This window comes from Myotis lucifugus, unplaced genomic scaffold (genome assembly GCF_000147115.1).
Source record: "Myotis lucifugus unplaced genomic scaffold, Myoluc2.0 scaffold_0, whole genome shotgun sequence".
Classification (NCBI taxonomy): Eukaryota; Metazoa; Chordata; class Mammalia; order Chiroptera; family Vespertilionidae; genus Myotis; species Myotis lucifugus.
Window position 1 is genome coordinate 41,453,470 of NW_005871048.1, and position 17,223 is coordinate 41,470,692.

A 17,223-nucleotide genomic window follows, 5' to 3' on the forward strand; every position below is an offset into this window, starting at 1 on the left:
CCTCAGGCAACTGGATTCTGAGCCCAATACAAGTACATTTGATTCAGATGCCGGTTATTGGTATGTGTTCCTCCACCTTCTCATTAGAGCCCTGTGCCTTCAGGGAAGGTGCAGCTATAGCCATTCACCATTGTTGCAGAGCTGGCTGAAGACATTCCTGGTTTCTATTCTATAAGCTAAGATTTACCCCCTTTAATTTTTGTCTCTAAAGCTCTATAAATGAATCTGCATAGGAAGCCTCAGTCCTAAATAATATCAATAGCATAAAACTTGCATGCTAATATGCAAAGCTGTGAGTGCTGGATGCCCGTGCCTGGTTGATGTTCCTGACCCTTGATGTTGAGTGTAAGTAGAATACTCACCCTGATACTCTCCCAATGCCTGTAATGATGCCACCTGCAGGGACCTCCTCATTATCATATAACTGGTAACCTGCAAACTGGGATAATTCCAGAAATGGAGACCTGAGAGGAAGAAAGGAGGTTCCTTGAATTAATGTCATTTTTTAAAAAAGCATATTTAAAGAGTTACACATGGGGGGGAAAAAGATTTTTTCTTTAATGATCCAATGTTTCAAATATGCAAATTGTATATAAAATCTACAAAAAGAATATTTAAAACAAAATCTAGTGTGAAAATTTTGGGGGTTTATATGGTATAGCCATACAATAGAACACTAGGCACTTATTTTAAAAGATGTTTACAAATGTGTTTATTATTATAGAAAGAGCATAGCACCTAAAACATATGTAGTACTGACTACGTGCCAGGCTGTCTTCTAGGACTTTCAGAAACCTCACTCATTTACTCCTAAGAACTACCTTCTCAGGTAGATCCTTATAATCCCATTAACTGATGAGGAAACTGAAACAGAGATTAAGTCACTTGTCTAAGTCACTAGTAAGTGGCAGAGCTGGGTTTTAATAACCAATCTGGGACCGCAGTTTTTGTTTATTTGTTTTTAATCACTGTTTTATTCTAGCTCTTACTTAAATGTTTAAGATATAGTAAGTGAGGGGTAGAGAAAGGGAGTTAGAAAACCCACATTTTGTAGGATTCCATTTTTTCTTTAAAAAATTATGTCTAATACACATATTTTTGAAAACGGTCTAGATCAGCGGTTCTCAACCTGTGGGTCGCAACCCCTTTGGGGGTCGAACGACCCTTTCACAGGGGTCGCCTAAGACCATCGGAAAACACATATATAATCAAATATTGTTTTTGTGATTAATCACTATGCTTTAATTATGTTCAATTTGTACAATGAAATTGGGGGTCACACAACATGAGGAACTGTATTAAAGGGTCGCAGCATTAGGAAGGTTGAGAACCACTGGTCTAGATGGATATATGCTAGGTATTAGCAGTGTTGTCTCCAGAGAGAGAAAGAGAGAGAGGGAAAGAGAGAGAGAGTGTGTGTGTGCGCACATGCGCGCGTGCATGTCACAAAATATACTTTGGGAGTCTTTATTTCCTTCTCTCCAACTCCACATCCACCTAATCCAATCCTTCAGGAAACGCTGTTGGGTTAGCTTTGTCTTGACAACAAACCCAGAAACTAACATTCTCATCATCCCCACTACCAGTACCCTAGTCCAAGTCACCATCCTGTCTCTCTTGAATCACTGCAATCGCTCTCGAACTGGTCTCGGTGCTCCCACCCTTGCAGCCCACAGGCACTCACAACACAGCAGCCAGAATAACTCTTTTCAAACATAAGTTAAATAGATCATAATAGTTCCCCATTCAAAACCCCACAAAAACTTCCCATTTCTCTCAAGAGCTGAAATTCTTATCCTAGCCACAAGGTCTTACGGAATTGGACTCCATTTCTACTACTCTCCCTCCACCCCAATCACTGGTCTCCTGGCTCCTGGAGCAGATCAGAACATCCAGCACATTCCCACCTCAGGGCCTCTGCACTGGCCATTGCTCCTCTGTCTGCAACCCTCTTTCCCCAGATATGTTTAGGGTTCTCTCTCTTCACTCTTTCAAATCTTTGTTCAAATGCCACCTTCTCAATGAGACCTATCCTAACCACCTCATTTACAGTAAAACTGCAACTCGACCTTCATCTTCTCCCTTTCTCTAGTCTAGCTTTCCTTCCTACCGTGGCAGTTACCACCTTCTAACAAAATATAAAACTATGACATTTATCATTTATCTTCACTCCTCCTGCTGCAATGTAAACTCCAGGTGGGCAAGGATCTTTGTCTATTTAGTTCACTGACATATCAGTAGCACCTAGAATAGTAGCCTCTCGATAAACATTTGTTGTTGAATCTTACAATAAGAGCCAGAATTTAAAATCATCTATTTACAAGGGTGTCTAAGAAAGTCCCATGGAATAGAAAGCACTGAGTTGGCACTTGGGTATATACCAACCCTGGGTCCAGAAGGCCATCGACTCTTTCTCTGGCTAACAGTTTTCCTCTCGATGTGTGGCGTTCTTTGGCTTTCTCACTACCTCCTATAATAAAAACAGGATTAGATTAGACTGACATGCAATAATAAGGTCTCCATACAACTTAATGCCAGAAAAATATTTAACACTTAGTCCACAATATAGAGCTTTTAAAAGTTCAACTTATCCTGTGAGAAAAGGCGTATTTTTCAATCATTCATTCAACTTGCAAACTGACAGTTTTCTAAAGTAAATAAACAGGCATTTGTTTGTTTGTTTTTAATGTCTATCCCTATTACAATATTATCTATATATATAAAAGCCTAAGCGACCGTTAGGACCGAACGACCAGTCAACATGACGCATACTGACCACCAGAGAGCAGACGCTCAATGCAGGAGCTGCCCCCTGGTGGTCAGTGTGCTCCCACAGCCAACCTCCCCTTGTCCCTCCCCCCCAGGCTGGCCCAGCCCCAATATGGACTGGGCGAGACGGCCCCAATAGGCCCTCATCAGTGGCCAGGCTTAGGGACCCCACCCATGCATGAATTTCATGCACTGGGCCTCTAGTTTGATTATAGCTATACGAGAGGCCCAGTGCACAGATTCGTGTACTGGTGGGGTCCCTCTGCCTGGTCTGCAGGGATCGGGCCAAAACTGACTCTCCAACATCCCCTGAGGGGTCCCGCATTGCAAGAGGGCAGTTCTAGGGTGACACACCCTGGAATCAGGCTCCCCCCTCTCTGTTTCCGGGTGAGTCACCCGAGAACCACAATTGCCAAGTCACTGCAGCTCGGCAGCTCCTGTGTTGAGCATTTGCCCCCTGGTGGTCAGTGTGTGTCAAAGCAACCAGTCGTTCCGCCATTTGGTTGATTTGCATATTAGCCTTTTATTATATAGGATATGGTGTCAGATGGGTACCAGATTTATTATGCAGACCACTTTGTAAGTTATATAAATGTCTAACCACTATGCTAAAACTAATATTGAATGCCAACTGTAATTGAAATTTTTAATTTAAAAAATAAAAATGAAAAATAAACCAAAATCAATCTATCCATATTATACATTTACAGAATTCACTAGCAAATACTTAAATAAAACAGTACTTTCTCTGAAACTTGGGCATTGGAAACATGGCCTCATCTCAATCACATTCATTAAATACCTACTACAAATACCTAGCACTGTGCCACATGAAATTTGAAAAATCCCTACCTTCATTTGTACCAGGTAAACAGCACTATTTTAGAAATGACTTCCATGCTAGCAGAGCAACACTTATCTAATGATGCATAGACTTTTGAGGCTGCTCCAAATAGGAGAGAGTTGCACGCCTTCCTTTTGCAATTATGAAGTCCCCTTTTGTTAGTATCTTAACTCAGAGATGTCTTTGGTGTTTCCTAATGTTGTTCCAGACAAAGACAATTGCAATTATTGAAGAGTCTGCTGAGGCGAGAGGCGCTCCAAACCTCACCCAGCCTGAGGGCTGCTGGGCTCCAGGTCATGGGAATGTCAATAACACACTTTCAGCAAACCAAGGCAATAGATCAGAAGGATCAAACTGTACTTTAATATGTTTATTTGCACTGTTGCCCAAGAATTTCATCTTAACGTACTCTTTTTTTTTTTAATCCTCACCAGAGGGTAAGTTTATTTGTTTTATTGATTTTGGAGAGAGAGGAAAGGGAGAGGGGGAAAGAGAGAGAAAACAAAGATGTGAGAGAGAAATACTGATCAGTTGCCTCTGGTACACACCCTGACCAGGACTGAACCCAAAGCCTAAGAATATGCTCTGACTGGGAATCGAACCCGAAACCTTTTTGGTGTATGGGACAATGCTCCAACCAACCAAGCCACCCAGACCCAGCCAGGACTTAATATACTCTTTGTCTAATGAAATGTTCAGCTATTTAAGAAAGCTAAATACCCTTGTCTTCACCTCCTAATTGGAACACTATTTGGATTTGGGCCTGAATCAGTGCTTCCAGAATAGCTATTCTTTTGGATCTCAAAAAAATACTTATTGCCTCTTACTTTGGCCTTTTATATTTAGGTTAACAACAGCATAAGCTGAAGAATAAATAAGTGTTTACGCCCTGGCTGGTGTGGCTCAGATGGCTGAGCGTCCCATGTACCTGAGGGTCCCCAGTTAGATTCAGGAATCGCACCCCCTTATAAAGCCTAGTGCACCAGTCAGGTGTGTGTGGGAGGCAACCAATCAGTGGTTCTCTCAAACATCAATGTTTCTCTCTCTCTCTCTCTCTCTCTCTCTCTCTCTCTCTCTCTCTATCTATTTTAAAAAATATAAGTCAGCCCTAGTTGGTTGGCTCCGTGGATAGAGCATCAGCTGCGGACTGAAGGGTCCCAGGTTTAATTCTGGTCAAGGGCACATGCCTGGTTTGTAGGCTCGATCCGCAGTATGGGGTGTGTAGGAGGCAGCCGATCAATGATTCTCTCTCATCATTGATGTTCCTATCTCTCTCTCTCCCTCCCCCTTCCTCTCTGAAATCAATAAATTCCTTCATTTTTAAGGATTAGAATGATATCTTTATTTTTTTCTGCCCCATCTATAACTATTCTGAGGAGATTCTAACCAATGCAAAAATACTTGTTTACTGACAAATTACACTTTTAAAAAAAAAGCTCAGGATTTAGAAAAGTGGATCCTATTCTATGTTTAAAAAGAATAAAATTATATGTTTAGAAATTTTCTAGAGTGATATACAAAAAATATATAAACAGTGAGACGTGGAAAAGAGCAGAGGAAACTAACTTTTCAACCTTCCGTTTTGTAAGTTTTGTTTGACCAGTACATGACTTTAAAACAATTCTTACTTAGCTAATTATTTTTGAAAATTCAGAGTTTAATCTGCTAACACATTTTGTTCTTCATAAGGTGATTAACACATCTGGTGATTTAATTCCCTTTATGAGACACAATGCTAAACAGCTTTCCAGCTATTCAAAATTAGATGAATTTACAGTCTTTATGATATAGTTCCATTATTTCCTATTTTCTACAGAGTTCCTGAGGTCATGGAACAATTCTCCTTAGTCTGTTTAAAAGTGACTAAAATGGCCCTGCCAGTGTGCCTCAGTGGTTGACTATCAACCCATGAACCAGGAGGTCACAGTTCAATTCTGGTCAGGGCACATGCCCGGGTTGTGGGTTCGATCCCCAGTAAGGGGCGTACAGGAGGCAGCCAATCAATGGCTCTCTATCATCATTAATGTTTTTATCTTAGAAAAAAAAAATTTTTTAAATGTGTTGTTTTCAGTGATATCATTTGGAGTGAATTCCCAAGCAAGTCCATCCAGTCATTATGACATACTCAACAGTACTGGGGAAAAAAAGGAATAGACAGGTTACATTACAGCAAATTAAAGAGAGGAGGGGTTTCACTATCATGTTCAGCAACACTTCAGTGTGGTTTGTTGTCATTGTTGTTAACTTCCTTTCATGGAAATTATCAAACATACAAAAGCAAAAGACTAGTATAATGAAACGTACCCAATGCACTCCAACAATTATCCATATATGGTCGAAGTTGTTTCCTTTATGGCCCTCAAATTATTCTGAAGAAAATCTTAGACATAACATCTGATCTATAAGTATTTCCAAATCTCTAAAAGATGAGGAACACTATCCCTATCAATCATCTATTAATATTGCCCTAGCCTGTTTGGCTTAGTGGATAGGTGTCAGCCTGTAGACTGAAGGGTCCCAGGTTCGACTCTGGTCAAGGGCACATGCTCAGGTTGCAGGCTTGATCCCTAGTGGGGTTGGGAGAAGAGGGGTGTGCAGGAGGCAGCCAATCAATGATTCTCCCTCATCATTGATGTTTCCATCTCGCTCTCCCTCACCCTTCTTCACTGAAATCAGTAAAAAATATATTTTAAAAAATTAAAATAAAATAAAAATAATCTATTAATAGCCTCAAATATCCAATTCATAAAGATATCTTCCCAACTGTCAGATATAGTTGTTTTCTGCAGTTTGTTTATTTGAATAGGATCTTATGGGAGGTCCAAATACACACAATTGGCTGATATGTTTCTTAAGTCTTTTCTAAAATATAAGTTCTACCATCTTTTTTGTCTTGAAATGTTTTGTTTGCCCCATATTTCTCCCATAGTGCTAAATGCATCCCCACAGTATCTTAGCAAGTTCTTCCCTCGTACTGGTAAATCTAGAGCAGTGGTTCTCAACCTTCCTAATGCTGCGACCCTTTAATACAGTTCCTCATGTTGTGGTGACCCCCAATTGCATTGTTACAAATTGAACATAATTAAAGCATAGTGATTAATCACAAAAACAATATGTGATTATATATGTGTTTTCCGACAGTCTTAGGCGAACCCTGTGAAAGGGTCTTTCAACCCCCAAAGGGGTTGCGTTGAATTCTAGAGGCTTATGGGATTCTTGTGTGCCTTTTGTTTTTTATTATTTTCGCCCACCTCCAACCCCCTCAGGCATCCTACCTGCCAGTCTCCTGCCAACTTTACAAACTACAGGTTCAAAGCTGATGAAAAACAGTTTGCATACATACAAAGACAAGTAATCTTCTATTTAAATCGTACCCAAATCCAGGGGTACAATCACTGCAGCCAATAACATTGCCCAATTTGGGACAGCAGCTAAAGCCGGTTATGCAAGTAATCTTTACCCTAGCTAAGCTAGCCTCCTATTAAAAAAAAAATAATAAAGAAAACTGCCTAGCCGGCATGGCTCAGTCTAGTGTCAAACTGTGAACCAGGATTCCTGGTCAGGGCACATGCCCAGGTTTCAGGCTCGATCCCCAGTGCGGGGCGCCCCGTGCAGGAGGCAGTTGATCAATGATTCTCTCCCATCATTGATGCTTCTATCTCTCCCTCTTCCTTCCTCTCTGAAATCAATAAAAATATATTTAATAAGTAAATGAACAGAACTGTCACTATCAAGCCTTTGTGAAGCACACAGTGGGTAGAAGTGAGAGGGGGCAGTACATATTACTGGTCTAACATGAGCGACCAGGAAAATTAGGCAGGGAGAAACTGGATTGTGGCCAAGTCCCCTCTGTGCCATCTCCCATCCAAGGCATGGCTTTACCTTTGTTCCCTTTTTATGAGTTTTTTGTACTAAAAGTTTACTACTTGGAGGTCCCAGGAGATATGGCTGCACCTAAGTGGAATATTTTAACATCCAACATAACTTAAGAAGAACACACCCACTCTCTCCAAGCCATTTGTTATCTGTGGCAGACAGTACTAACTGTTTATCCATGTTCATTCTTCCCACTTTCCTTGATGATGGAATCCCAATTTTATTTACTCAAGGTGGCAACAAGCCTAGTTGGAAAAGTAACATATCCTGGCCTTCCTGTGCGTAGACATGTGGCTGTGTGACTAAATTCTAACCAATGAAATACAGGAAGAAAGTATGACTTCTAGAAAGGCTCCTTAAAAAGAAGTCAAGTAGATGAGTCCTTTTGGAACTCAGACATAATAGTTGGAGCCTAAGCAACCATCTCCAGTGGTCGGCAAACTGCAGCTCGGCAAACCGCGGCTCACAAGCCACATGCGGCTCTTTGGCCCCTTGAGTGTGGCTCTTCCACAAAATACCGACTTCTGCGCATGGGCCACGAAGTTTCAATCGTACTGTACGTGCGCGTCCCCACGTGGTATTTTGTGGAAGAGCCACACTCAAGGGGCCAAAGAGCCGCATGTGGCTCGAGAGCCGTGGTTTGCCAACCACGGTCTTAGACCATGAGGTAAACTGTATTAGTTGTTCAAAATTATTCCTCCCCTCCCACCTTTGCCAAGGTTCAGTGTGAGATTATACTTCCCCATCCCACAGTCCATGAGTCTGTCCATATTACTTGTTTTGTCCAGAGGAATGTGGGCAAATGTGACAGTGTACCAAATGCAAGCAGAGGCTTTAAGAGTGACAAAGTGTTTCCATACTCTCCTCTTGTGCCCCCACCTTCCATTATGAGAGGAGCATTCCCCAAGTAGCCACTGCCCCTTCAGGCTGGGTCCTGGCATAAGAAACAAGTAGAACAAGCCCTCTTGATACACCAAGGTTTCGGGTTCCATCCCCAGTCAGGGCACATACGAGAAACAACCAATGAATGCGTAAATAATTGGAACAACAAATGAATCTCTCTTTCATCAATAAATAATAATAAAAATTTTAAAAAGAAACAGACCTTAACCTGATGTACTGCTCAGGCCAGAGGTGCAAAACCAATCCACAGATCCAAGAGCAAAAATAAGTTCTTGTGGGTGGAGGGATTGAGCAAAAAAGAAGAAGAAAAAGAAAACTCATGGATACCAACAGTATGTTGAATGTGGGGGATTGGGGATGGAGGAGGGAATAGGGCAGGGGTGGGCAAACTTTTGGACTCGAGGGCCACAATGGGTTCTTAAACTGGACCGGAGGGCCGGAACAAAAGCATGGATGGAGTGTTTGTGTGAACTAATATAAATTCAAAGTAAACATCATTACATAAAAGGGTACGGTCTTTTTTTTTTAGTTTTATTCATTTCAAACGGGCTGGATCCGGCCCGCGGGCCGTAGTTTGCCCACGGCTGGAATAGGGAGATAAATGGTGATGGGCAGGGACAGAGACTTGCCTTGGGGTAGTAAACACACAATACAGTGTACAGATGTGTTGTAGAGCTGTGCCCCTAAAACCTGTATAATTTTGTTAACCAGTGTCCCCCCAATAAATTAAATAAAAAGGAAATAAATACTTATTTCGGACACTAAGATCTTGGGATTGCCCCTACGCAGCATTAGTGAAGCAAACGCTGGTTAAATGCACATCATGAGATGACCTTGAGGAGAGGAGAAAAAACATCAAGAGTTGGTATGGGAGCCCTGCCCGGGCGGCTCAGTGGTTAAAGCTTTGCCCCAGTACGCCAGCCAAGGTTGGAGGTTCCAACTCCAGTCAGGGCACATACAAGAAGCATAAATACATGGAACAAATCGTTGTTTCCTTTTCTCTCTCTCCATTTCTCTCTCTCAAATCAATTTAAAAAGAGAAATAACATGGGACTAAAATTTTCCAGCTCTGAGCTTTCGAAAGCTGCAAGTTGTTTCTTTGACCTTGAATAGCTCCCAGTTCCAAGAAAAGCCATTCAAAGATACTGTGGAATATTTTCTATTAACACTACCAACTATTTAAAGTCTGATAAGCACAACTTCCAAGGTTAGCTGTCCTCGGCCAGTGATCCCCCAAACTGGCTGCCACCAAGCCCCCAGGGTTCATTAACCATGTCAACACCAGAGATCCAAAAGGTCCAGGGAGGGGCTTCGGGCAGCTGTGCATTCAACAAGCTCCCCAGCTGACAATGCTGGGCCAGGTTTTGAGAACCACCGATTTCGAAGATACAAAAAGCAGTGCCAATGCCAAAAGTAAACTAAAGTGTATTTGATTTGGGATTTTTTTTTTTTCCAATCTTCACGACCCCTTTAGTGCATCCCAGAATCATTACGGAGAGAAAAGAACAGCAGCTGTTCAAGGCGTCCACCTGCCTCCGAGTCCGGCCAGCAGGGCGTCCCGCGGGCCGGGCACCCACGGAGGTGTGGCAGGGGCACTCAGGCCGCTCACCCAGCCTACCTGGTAGACGGCAGAGCCCGAGTCGGGCTGGGTGCCCAGCGTGGCCACCGCGTCCCCGTGATAGGCGCGCGGTCCGGGGGCAGCAGCGCGGGCGCAGCGCCAGAGCGCTAACCTCGCGGCGGCCCACATGGCAGCGGACCCCGAGCGACGGAGGAGCACAGAGATGCCGCCCCGGAGCCGGTGTGCCTTCCGCTCGCTTCCCCGCTAAGGGCGACGGCTCAGCTCCGGTTCTGGCAGCCTCCACCAGCCTGCTACACCCCCGATTCTCAGGCCGGCCCTCGCACGGACATACACACTCCGCTCCTGATTGGTAGGCACTACGTGCCACGCCCCCAGCCTCAGCCAATAAAACAGAGGATCAGCCCCGCGAGACCCTGTCGTATCGCGAGCCCAGGAGCCCCGGAGTCCAGGGGCAGAGCGAGCCTTCCCTGGCCATCCAGCCTCCTCCCGCGGAGCTGGTGAACTGCCATTGAGTTTCCTTGTGCTCGTTTCAGTTTATTTTCTATTGTGCTTTCTTCTTCCTCTGCTAATGAACGGCTATTCCAAGACTTGAAAAAGCTTATTCTTATGCGAGAGCTGGAAACTGGGCAGGCATTAAGCTGCCCTAAGAAAACTTTAGAGGAGATATTTATTCAACAAAAGTTTCTTCAGTGTCTTCTGTGCCAGGTGCTCTTCTGACACTGGGGATACAGTGGAGAACAAAGTGCCTTCTTTTATAAAGCGGAAATATAAACAAGCAAAAATAAAAATTCGAATAGTAATAAATTGCATTTTAGATGTACAAGTGCGTCTTCTAAATGCACTTTTTTTTGTTTTATTGCTTAAAGTATTACAAAGGGTATTACATATGTGTCTTTTTTTTTTCCCCGCCCTTGACAATCCCCTGGCCTCCCCTACCCCCCAGTGTCTTATGTCCACTGGTTATGCTTATATGCATGCACACAAGTCCTTCGGTTGATCTCTTACCCCCCTCCCTCTTGCTCCCCAACCCTCCCTGGCCTTCCCACTGCCGTTTGACAATCAGTTTGAGGCAGCTCTGCCTCTGTATCTATTATTGTTCATAAGTTTATAATGGTCTTTATTATCCATAAATGAGTGAGATCATGTTAAATGCACTTCTTTAATGCACTTCTAAAACTTTATAGAGATAGAATAATCATGTTTAGAAAAGTGTAATACCAGAACAGCTTGTGTAAAATCTTATAGCACTACTTAACTTTTTAAGCCATGTGTATTACTTTTTTTTAAAAAACATGCAACAATGCATATTAAAAGGTTAGTACAGTACCTAGCATAATTGGTAGGTTCTTATTTTGAAAAGTGACAGGTTTTTAACAATCTGGGCAGGGGGGAATGAAGGTAAAAAAGTCAGAGTGAGTTTAATATACAAAATGTGTGCTATGAAGTATTTTCCCTTGCTACAGGTTGGCCCCAAATTTAGCTTGCATTGCGAAAGTAAACAACACAAGGATTCACACAGCCCATATAAAAAAAATAAAATAATAAAAACTAAAAAAAAACACAGAACAATTCAACAGAAACCCAATTATTCCTAGCACTGAGGCCAAAGAGAAGTATCTACTATAGATTCCTCTAGGTCAGTGATGGCGAACCTATGACACGCGTGTCAGAGGTGACACGTGAACTCATTTTTTTGGATGATTTTTCTTTGTTAAATGGCATTTAAATATATAAAATAAATATCAAAAATATGTCTTTGTTTTACTATGGTTGCAAATATCAAAAAATTTCTATATGTGACACGGCACCAGAGTTAAGTTAGAGTTTTTCAAAATGCTGACATGCTAAGCTCAAAAGTTTTGCCATCACTGCTAGGTAGAATATTGGATGATAAAGTCTACTTCATTGTAGCAAAATTAATTTCTTCAAGCTTTTAAACTCTTTCACATAATGTCCCTAAACATGAGTAGACAAAACAATGTAGTCCATATTCATAGCTCTTTTTTTTTAAATTGAATTTTCAGAGAAAGCAGGAAAAACATTGATAGGCTGCCTCCTGCACGCCCCCTACCGGGCATGTGTCTTGACCTGGAATTGAACCGGCCATCTTTCCGTGCACAGGATGATGCACAAGCAACTGAGCCAGGGCTCATAGCTCTTTAATGATCTGACAAAAATCCAAGACAAAAATTTTGTGTATCCGGAGAAATTACTAAACTACCCCTTTAGTAAAGTTTCCACAAGTATTTCTCCCAAATAAATGTTTGGACCAATACTTTGCCACTATCCATATCAGAAATTCAGGTTTATATTGTATCTAGGACTAGCGTTTCCCATTTCCTCTACAGAAAAACAAAGTGGGAAGAAAAAAAGAATAAGAGATTGAGTTCTTATACCTAAAAATTTATTATATAAAGAGTAAATAAAAAAGTAACTCTTTAGATGTCTCCCATGTAGGGAAAAGTCTATTCTTTATACTTGCAATATCAAAAAAATATTCTTCACAGCATGCATATAAGAAAAAAGATGGGTTCTTCCAGTTTTACAGTTGGCCCTCCATATCCGTGGATTCCACATCTGCATTCAAACAACTTCATAGTCAACCAACTGCAGATCCAAAATATTCAACAAAAAGTTATGTTGTTGCTGACATAGCTAGGCCTAGACTGGTTGCATCTATACTGAACATGTATAGACTTATTTTTCTTGTCATTACTCCCTAAACAATACAGTATAGCAACTACTTACTTAGCATTTACCATGTATTAGGGATTATAAGTAATCTAGAGATGATTTAAAGTATAATGGAGGATATGCATAGATTGTACGTAAACACTATGCCATTTTATATAGGGGCTTGAGCTTCCTCAGATTTTGGTACCCACGTGGGGTCCTGGAACCAATCTCCACAGATACCAAGGGATGACAGTACTATATTTTTATAGAAGAAAGTATAAGCTGTAGTGAAAACTTCTAGTTTTGGTTAACTAAACATTAAGAAAAGGATACAACAAAAATAATATAAAATAACTTTTATTTACATAATTTATATCTGTAGAACATAATTGCTTTCTTTAAAACAAGAAAATTTACAAATGACAGATATTGCTTTTTTGTCAAAGACCTCTTCAAGCAAGATAGTATGTATACATGGTCACTTCTATTTCAACTAATATAGTGGTAAACAGTAGATATATTTTTATTTGTGCCTCAATCATTTACCAACAAATTAGTCTTTTAATCCATCATGTTCACCATTTGCTAAGATGTAAGTGTTCAGGAGGAAAAAATCAAGAAAAAATAAAGACCTTTATAATCATATCTCCTTTAAGATTCATAAAATACAAATTCTTCCTGACATCATCTTTACATGAATTAGATTAAATACAGGTATGAACACACCTTTCCACCTTAAAAGGTAAATAAATACACTGATTAAGGTTCTCTTTCTCCAAGATTAGTTTTAAGGATATAATAGTAGGGTAATTTAGCTGGGTGACTTGATTCTCTATTACAATAAATGCCCAAAAGATAAAATTAATCTTTATACAGTAAGAAGTTAAATCTTTCATAAAATTAATTCACTGCAGATGAACAAGAGACAGACATTAACAAAGTTAAAACATAAATGTTATACAAGAGATAAAGTAATAGTTTGATTGTGGCAACCTAACACCCAAATTAATATTAATCAAATGATAGAAACCTTTTCAGAATGAGATTTTTAAAAATTTATAAAAACAAGGCATTAAAATAGCAATGTGATTTATTACCATGATTCTTGTGATCACATGAAATAAATAAATGCATACCTACAGAGAATTTCCACTCATATTTACAGATCCTCCTTTATGAAAAAAGTTAAACTATAAATTTCACTATAATAAAATGAAGAAATGCTCTAATATCAATTGTTTTAATAAATTAGGATTACTGTTATACTTCCTCCTGAGCCATATCCTATTTTACTAATGAACTTGAAAACTGTCCTCCATTTTTTTCAATATACAAACACAATTATCTAGACATTAAAATATCTTCCCATGAAATACTGATCATCCCATAACGCAATCAATACTTTAGTTAGGCACAACTTATAACTTCAATGACAAAAATATCTCATAGCTAAAGACATCAGCACCTTAAGGTAAGAAAATTACTGTCTCACACAGAGAGTCAAACTAAAATCGCAATCCAGCCATGTCCATCATTTACGTATTGTCTGTGGCTATTTTCAACTGAAATGGCAGAGTTGAGTAGTTGCCACAGAGGCCATCTGGCCCAAACAAACTCAAAACTATTTTGTGAAAACATGTTTCTGACTCCTGACTAATTTTTTATCAACTCAGGGTAAATCTGCTTTTTGAGAAGCTTAATTGAACTACACTGAAGATTTACTTGGGTGAATAATAGAATTACATATGTAAATCACAAAATTGAAAACAACTCAAGTTCATATTGATAATCACTGACTTAATAGTCTTATTTTCTGTTTTTAATATCACAATTATGTTCTGTACTTAAAGGCCTAAATATTCCTTAAGCAGAATTTAATGGGGGGGAAACTATTAAATTATTTTTCTTTAAAAAGGAATGTGTGTGTGTGAGTGTGTGTGTGTAAAGGAGATTGACTTTTGTATGGAAATTTGCCTCATAAATGAAGGTAAGGTATTTTCTTTTCCATACAAATCCTGAGATTATCCAAGAAATAAGACAAACAAAACATTCACAGTACAAAGTCAATATACTAAAACTATGAGAAAAAATGTATTCAAAACATATACACTATCCAAATACTTTGTTATATCACTTTAAATATCTTTAAAATTAATGAGGGAAAGGAGACAAATTGTTAATGCCTTCTTTACCCATATTCTGAAGGGTGAAAATAATTAAAACTGAATATCCTTTTAAATAAAATTTTTAAAAATAAATAAGCTTTTTGATGTTTCATCTTTATAAATAATAAGTTTAAATACTAGTTCTTCAATTAGGACTAATGTTAACATGAATTAGAAAAATACATATTTTTCAGTCAAATAGCTGATAATAGAAAAGTTTTTAACAATTGACTGTCATATACTTAGAGGCAACTGAAAAGGCCTAATGACCCAAAGAAAAATCCAAACAGAAAGGACCTTCACAAAAGTAGTTTGCTAAGTGTTAAATATAACCCACCTCCAAATACATCAGCACTGGGATTTATACAGACGTTTATCGGCGAACAACATTCCAAAATGTCCATGTGTTTTCAGTACAGGAAGAGTCAAAATGTAAACAAGAGGTACTATTTCTGTCTGAAAAAGCAGTCTTAATTGCTTGGTAATTCCAAAATGCTGAATCAGTCAGAATAGAAGGAACCTTAACAATGTTTCCCACTGATTATGAAAACTTCAAATCAAGCTCATTAAATACTCAAAATCAGCATAAAGAAAAACAAACATGATGCTTTTTTAAGTCTGGAAATCCTAGACTTAAAAACAACTTTCATTCTGTTTTATCCACTTCAATAAAAATATCACTAAAGAAATATTCAGAGACCGTGGTTGGCTCTTCTTCAAGTGCCTGGTTTTGGACACTTTTACATTCTTCTTTTGGTAAGGAACGATCACAAGAAACCTAAAAAGATAATAAAAATAAGTATGCAATATAACATTTTTATATGGTAATGGCAGTCTAAATTGATATCTATTTGAAAAGCAATCTAACATAAACATATACTCATTGATCTAATAATTTCATTTCTATGCAATTACATTAAGAAAATAATCCTAAACACAGTAAGAGTTTTGTGAATAAGACAGCATTAGTTATAATAAAATAGCATGACATGATTAGGTTAATTGTAGTGTATCCATGATCCCTTACATCAAGCTAATTTCCATGAAAAAAATTTTAACAATAGAAAAACATAACATTAAATCTACAATGACAGTATCTTATTTTTTAGTGTTTTTTTCTTTATTAAGGTATTACATGTGTCCTTATTCCCCCCATGACCCACCCCCCACCCTCGCTCATGCCCTCACCCCCTAGTGTCTTTGTCCATTGGTTATGCTTATATGCATGCATACAAGTCCTTTGGTTGATCTCTTCCCCTTACCCCCGCCCTCCCCTAACTTCCCTCTGAGGTTTGATGGTCTGATCGATGCTTCTCTGTCTCTGGATCTGTTTTTGTTTATCAGTTTATGTTGTTCATTATATTCCACAAATGAGTGAGATCATGTGATATCTATCTTTTTCTGACTGGCTTATTTCACTTAGCATAATGCTCTCCAGGTCCATCGTTGCAAATGGTAGGAGTTCATTCCTTTCTACAGCAGCATAGTACTCCATTGTGTAGATGTACCACAGTTTTCTAATCCACTCATCTGCTGATGGACACTTAGGCTGTTTCCAAATCTTAGCTATTATAAATTGTGCTGCTATGAACATAGAGGTGCACATATCTTTTCTGATTGGTGTTTCTGGTTTCTTGGGATATATTTCTAGAAGTGGGATTACTGAGTCAAATGGGAGTTCCATTTTTAGTTTTTGAGGCAACTCCACACTGTTCTCCACAATGGCTGCACCAGTCTGCATTCCCACCAGCAGTGAAGGAGGGTTCCTTTTTCTCCACATCCTCACCAGCACTTGTCATTTGTTGATTTGTTGATGATAGCCATTCTGACAGGTGTGATATGGTACCTCATTGTTGTTTTGATTTGCATCTCTTGGATGATTAGTGACTTGGGGCATGTTTTCATATGTCTCTTGGCTTTCTGAAAGTCCTCTTTCGAAAAGTATCTATTTAGGTCCGTTGCCCATTTTTGATTGGATTGTTTATCTTCCTTTTGTTAAGTTGTATGAGTTCCCTGTAAATGTTGGAGATTAAACCCTTATCGGAGATAACACTGACAAATATGTTCTCTCATGCAGTGGGCTTTCTTGTTGTTTTGTTGATGGTTTCTTTTGCTGTGCAGAAGCTTTTTATTTTGATGTAGTCCCATTTGTTTATTTTCTCTTTAGTTTCCATTGCCCTAGGACAGTGATGGCGAACATGCACGTTTGTCAAAGGTGACACGCGAACTCATTTTTTTTGGTTGATTTTTCTTTGCTAAATGGCATTTAAATATGTAAAATAAATATCAAAAATATGTCTTTGTTTTACTATGGTTGCAAATATTAAAAAATTTCTATATGTGACACGGCACCAGAGTTAAGTTAGGGTTTTTCAAAATGCTGACATGCCGAGCTCAAAAGGTTCGCCATC

General features: G+C 39.3%; 2 protein-coding genes across 9 annotated transcripts in view; both read right to left on the reverse strand.

The window, feature by feature from the left end:
• Positions 1-12,262, reverse strand: part of MCCC2 (methylcrotonoyl-CoA carboxylase 2) — a 56,421-nt gene extending 44,159 nt beyond the window's left edge. Inside the window, exons 1-4 of the mRNA XM_023752414.1 lie at positions 12,248-12,262; positions 10,011-10,347; positions 2,386-2,470; positions 363-464 (exon numbers count right to left, since the gene is read on the reverse strand). Coding sequence (XP_023608182.1) covers positions 363-464; positions 2,386-2,470; positions 10,011-10,347; positions 12,248-12,262 — 539 coding nt within the window. The remainder of the gene's footprint in view (positions 1-362; positions 465-2,385; positions 2,471-10,010; positions 10,348-12,247) is intronic.
• A 175-nt stretch (positions 12,263-12,437) lies between these two features.
• BDP1 (B double prime 1, subunit of RNA polymerase III transcription initiation factor IIIB) overlaps positions 12,438-17,223 on the reverse strand; it is an 88,627-nt gene continuing 83,841 nt past the window's right edge. For 7 of the 8 annotated variants that reach the window (XM_023750973.1, XM_023750967.1, XM_023750978.1 and 4 more), the window contains one exon: positions 12,989-15,590. In XM_023750973.1, coding sequence (XP_023606741.1) covers positions 15,459-15,590 — 132 coding nt within the window. In that variant the 3' untranslated portion in view covers positions 12,989-15,458. Of the gene's footprint in view, positions 12,579-12,988; positions 15,591-17,223 lie in introns of those variants that run through there. The other variant, XR_002828352.1, reaches the window with a different exon arrangement.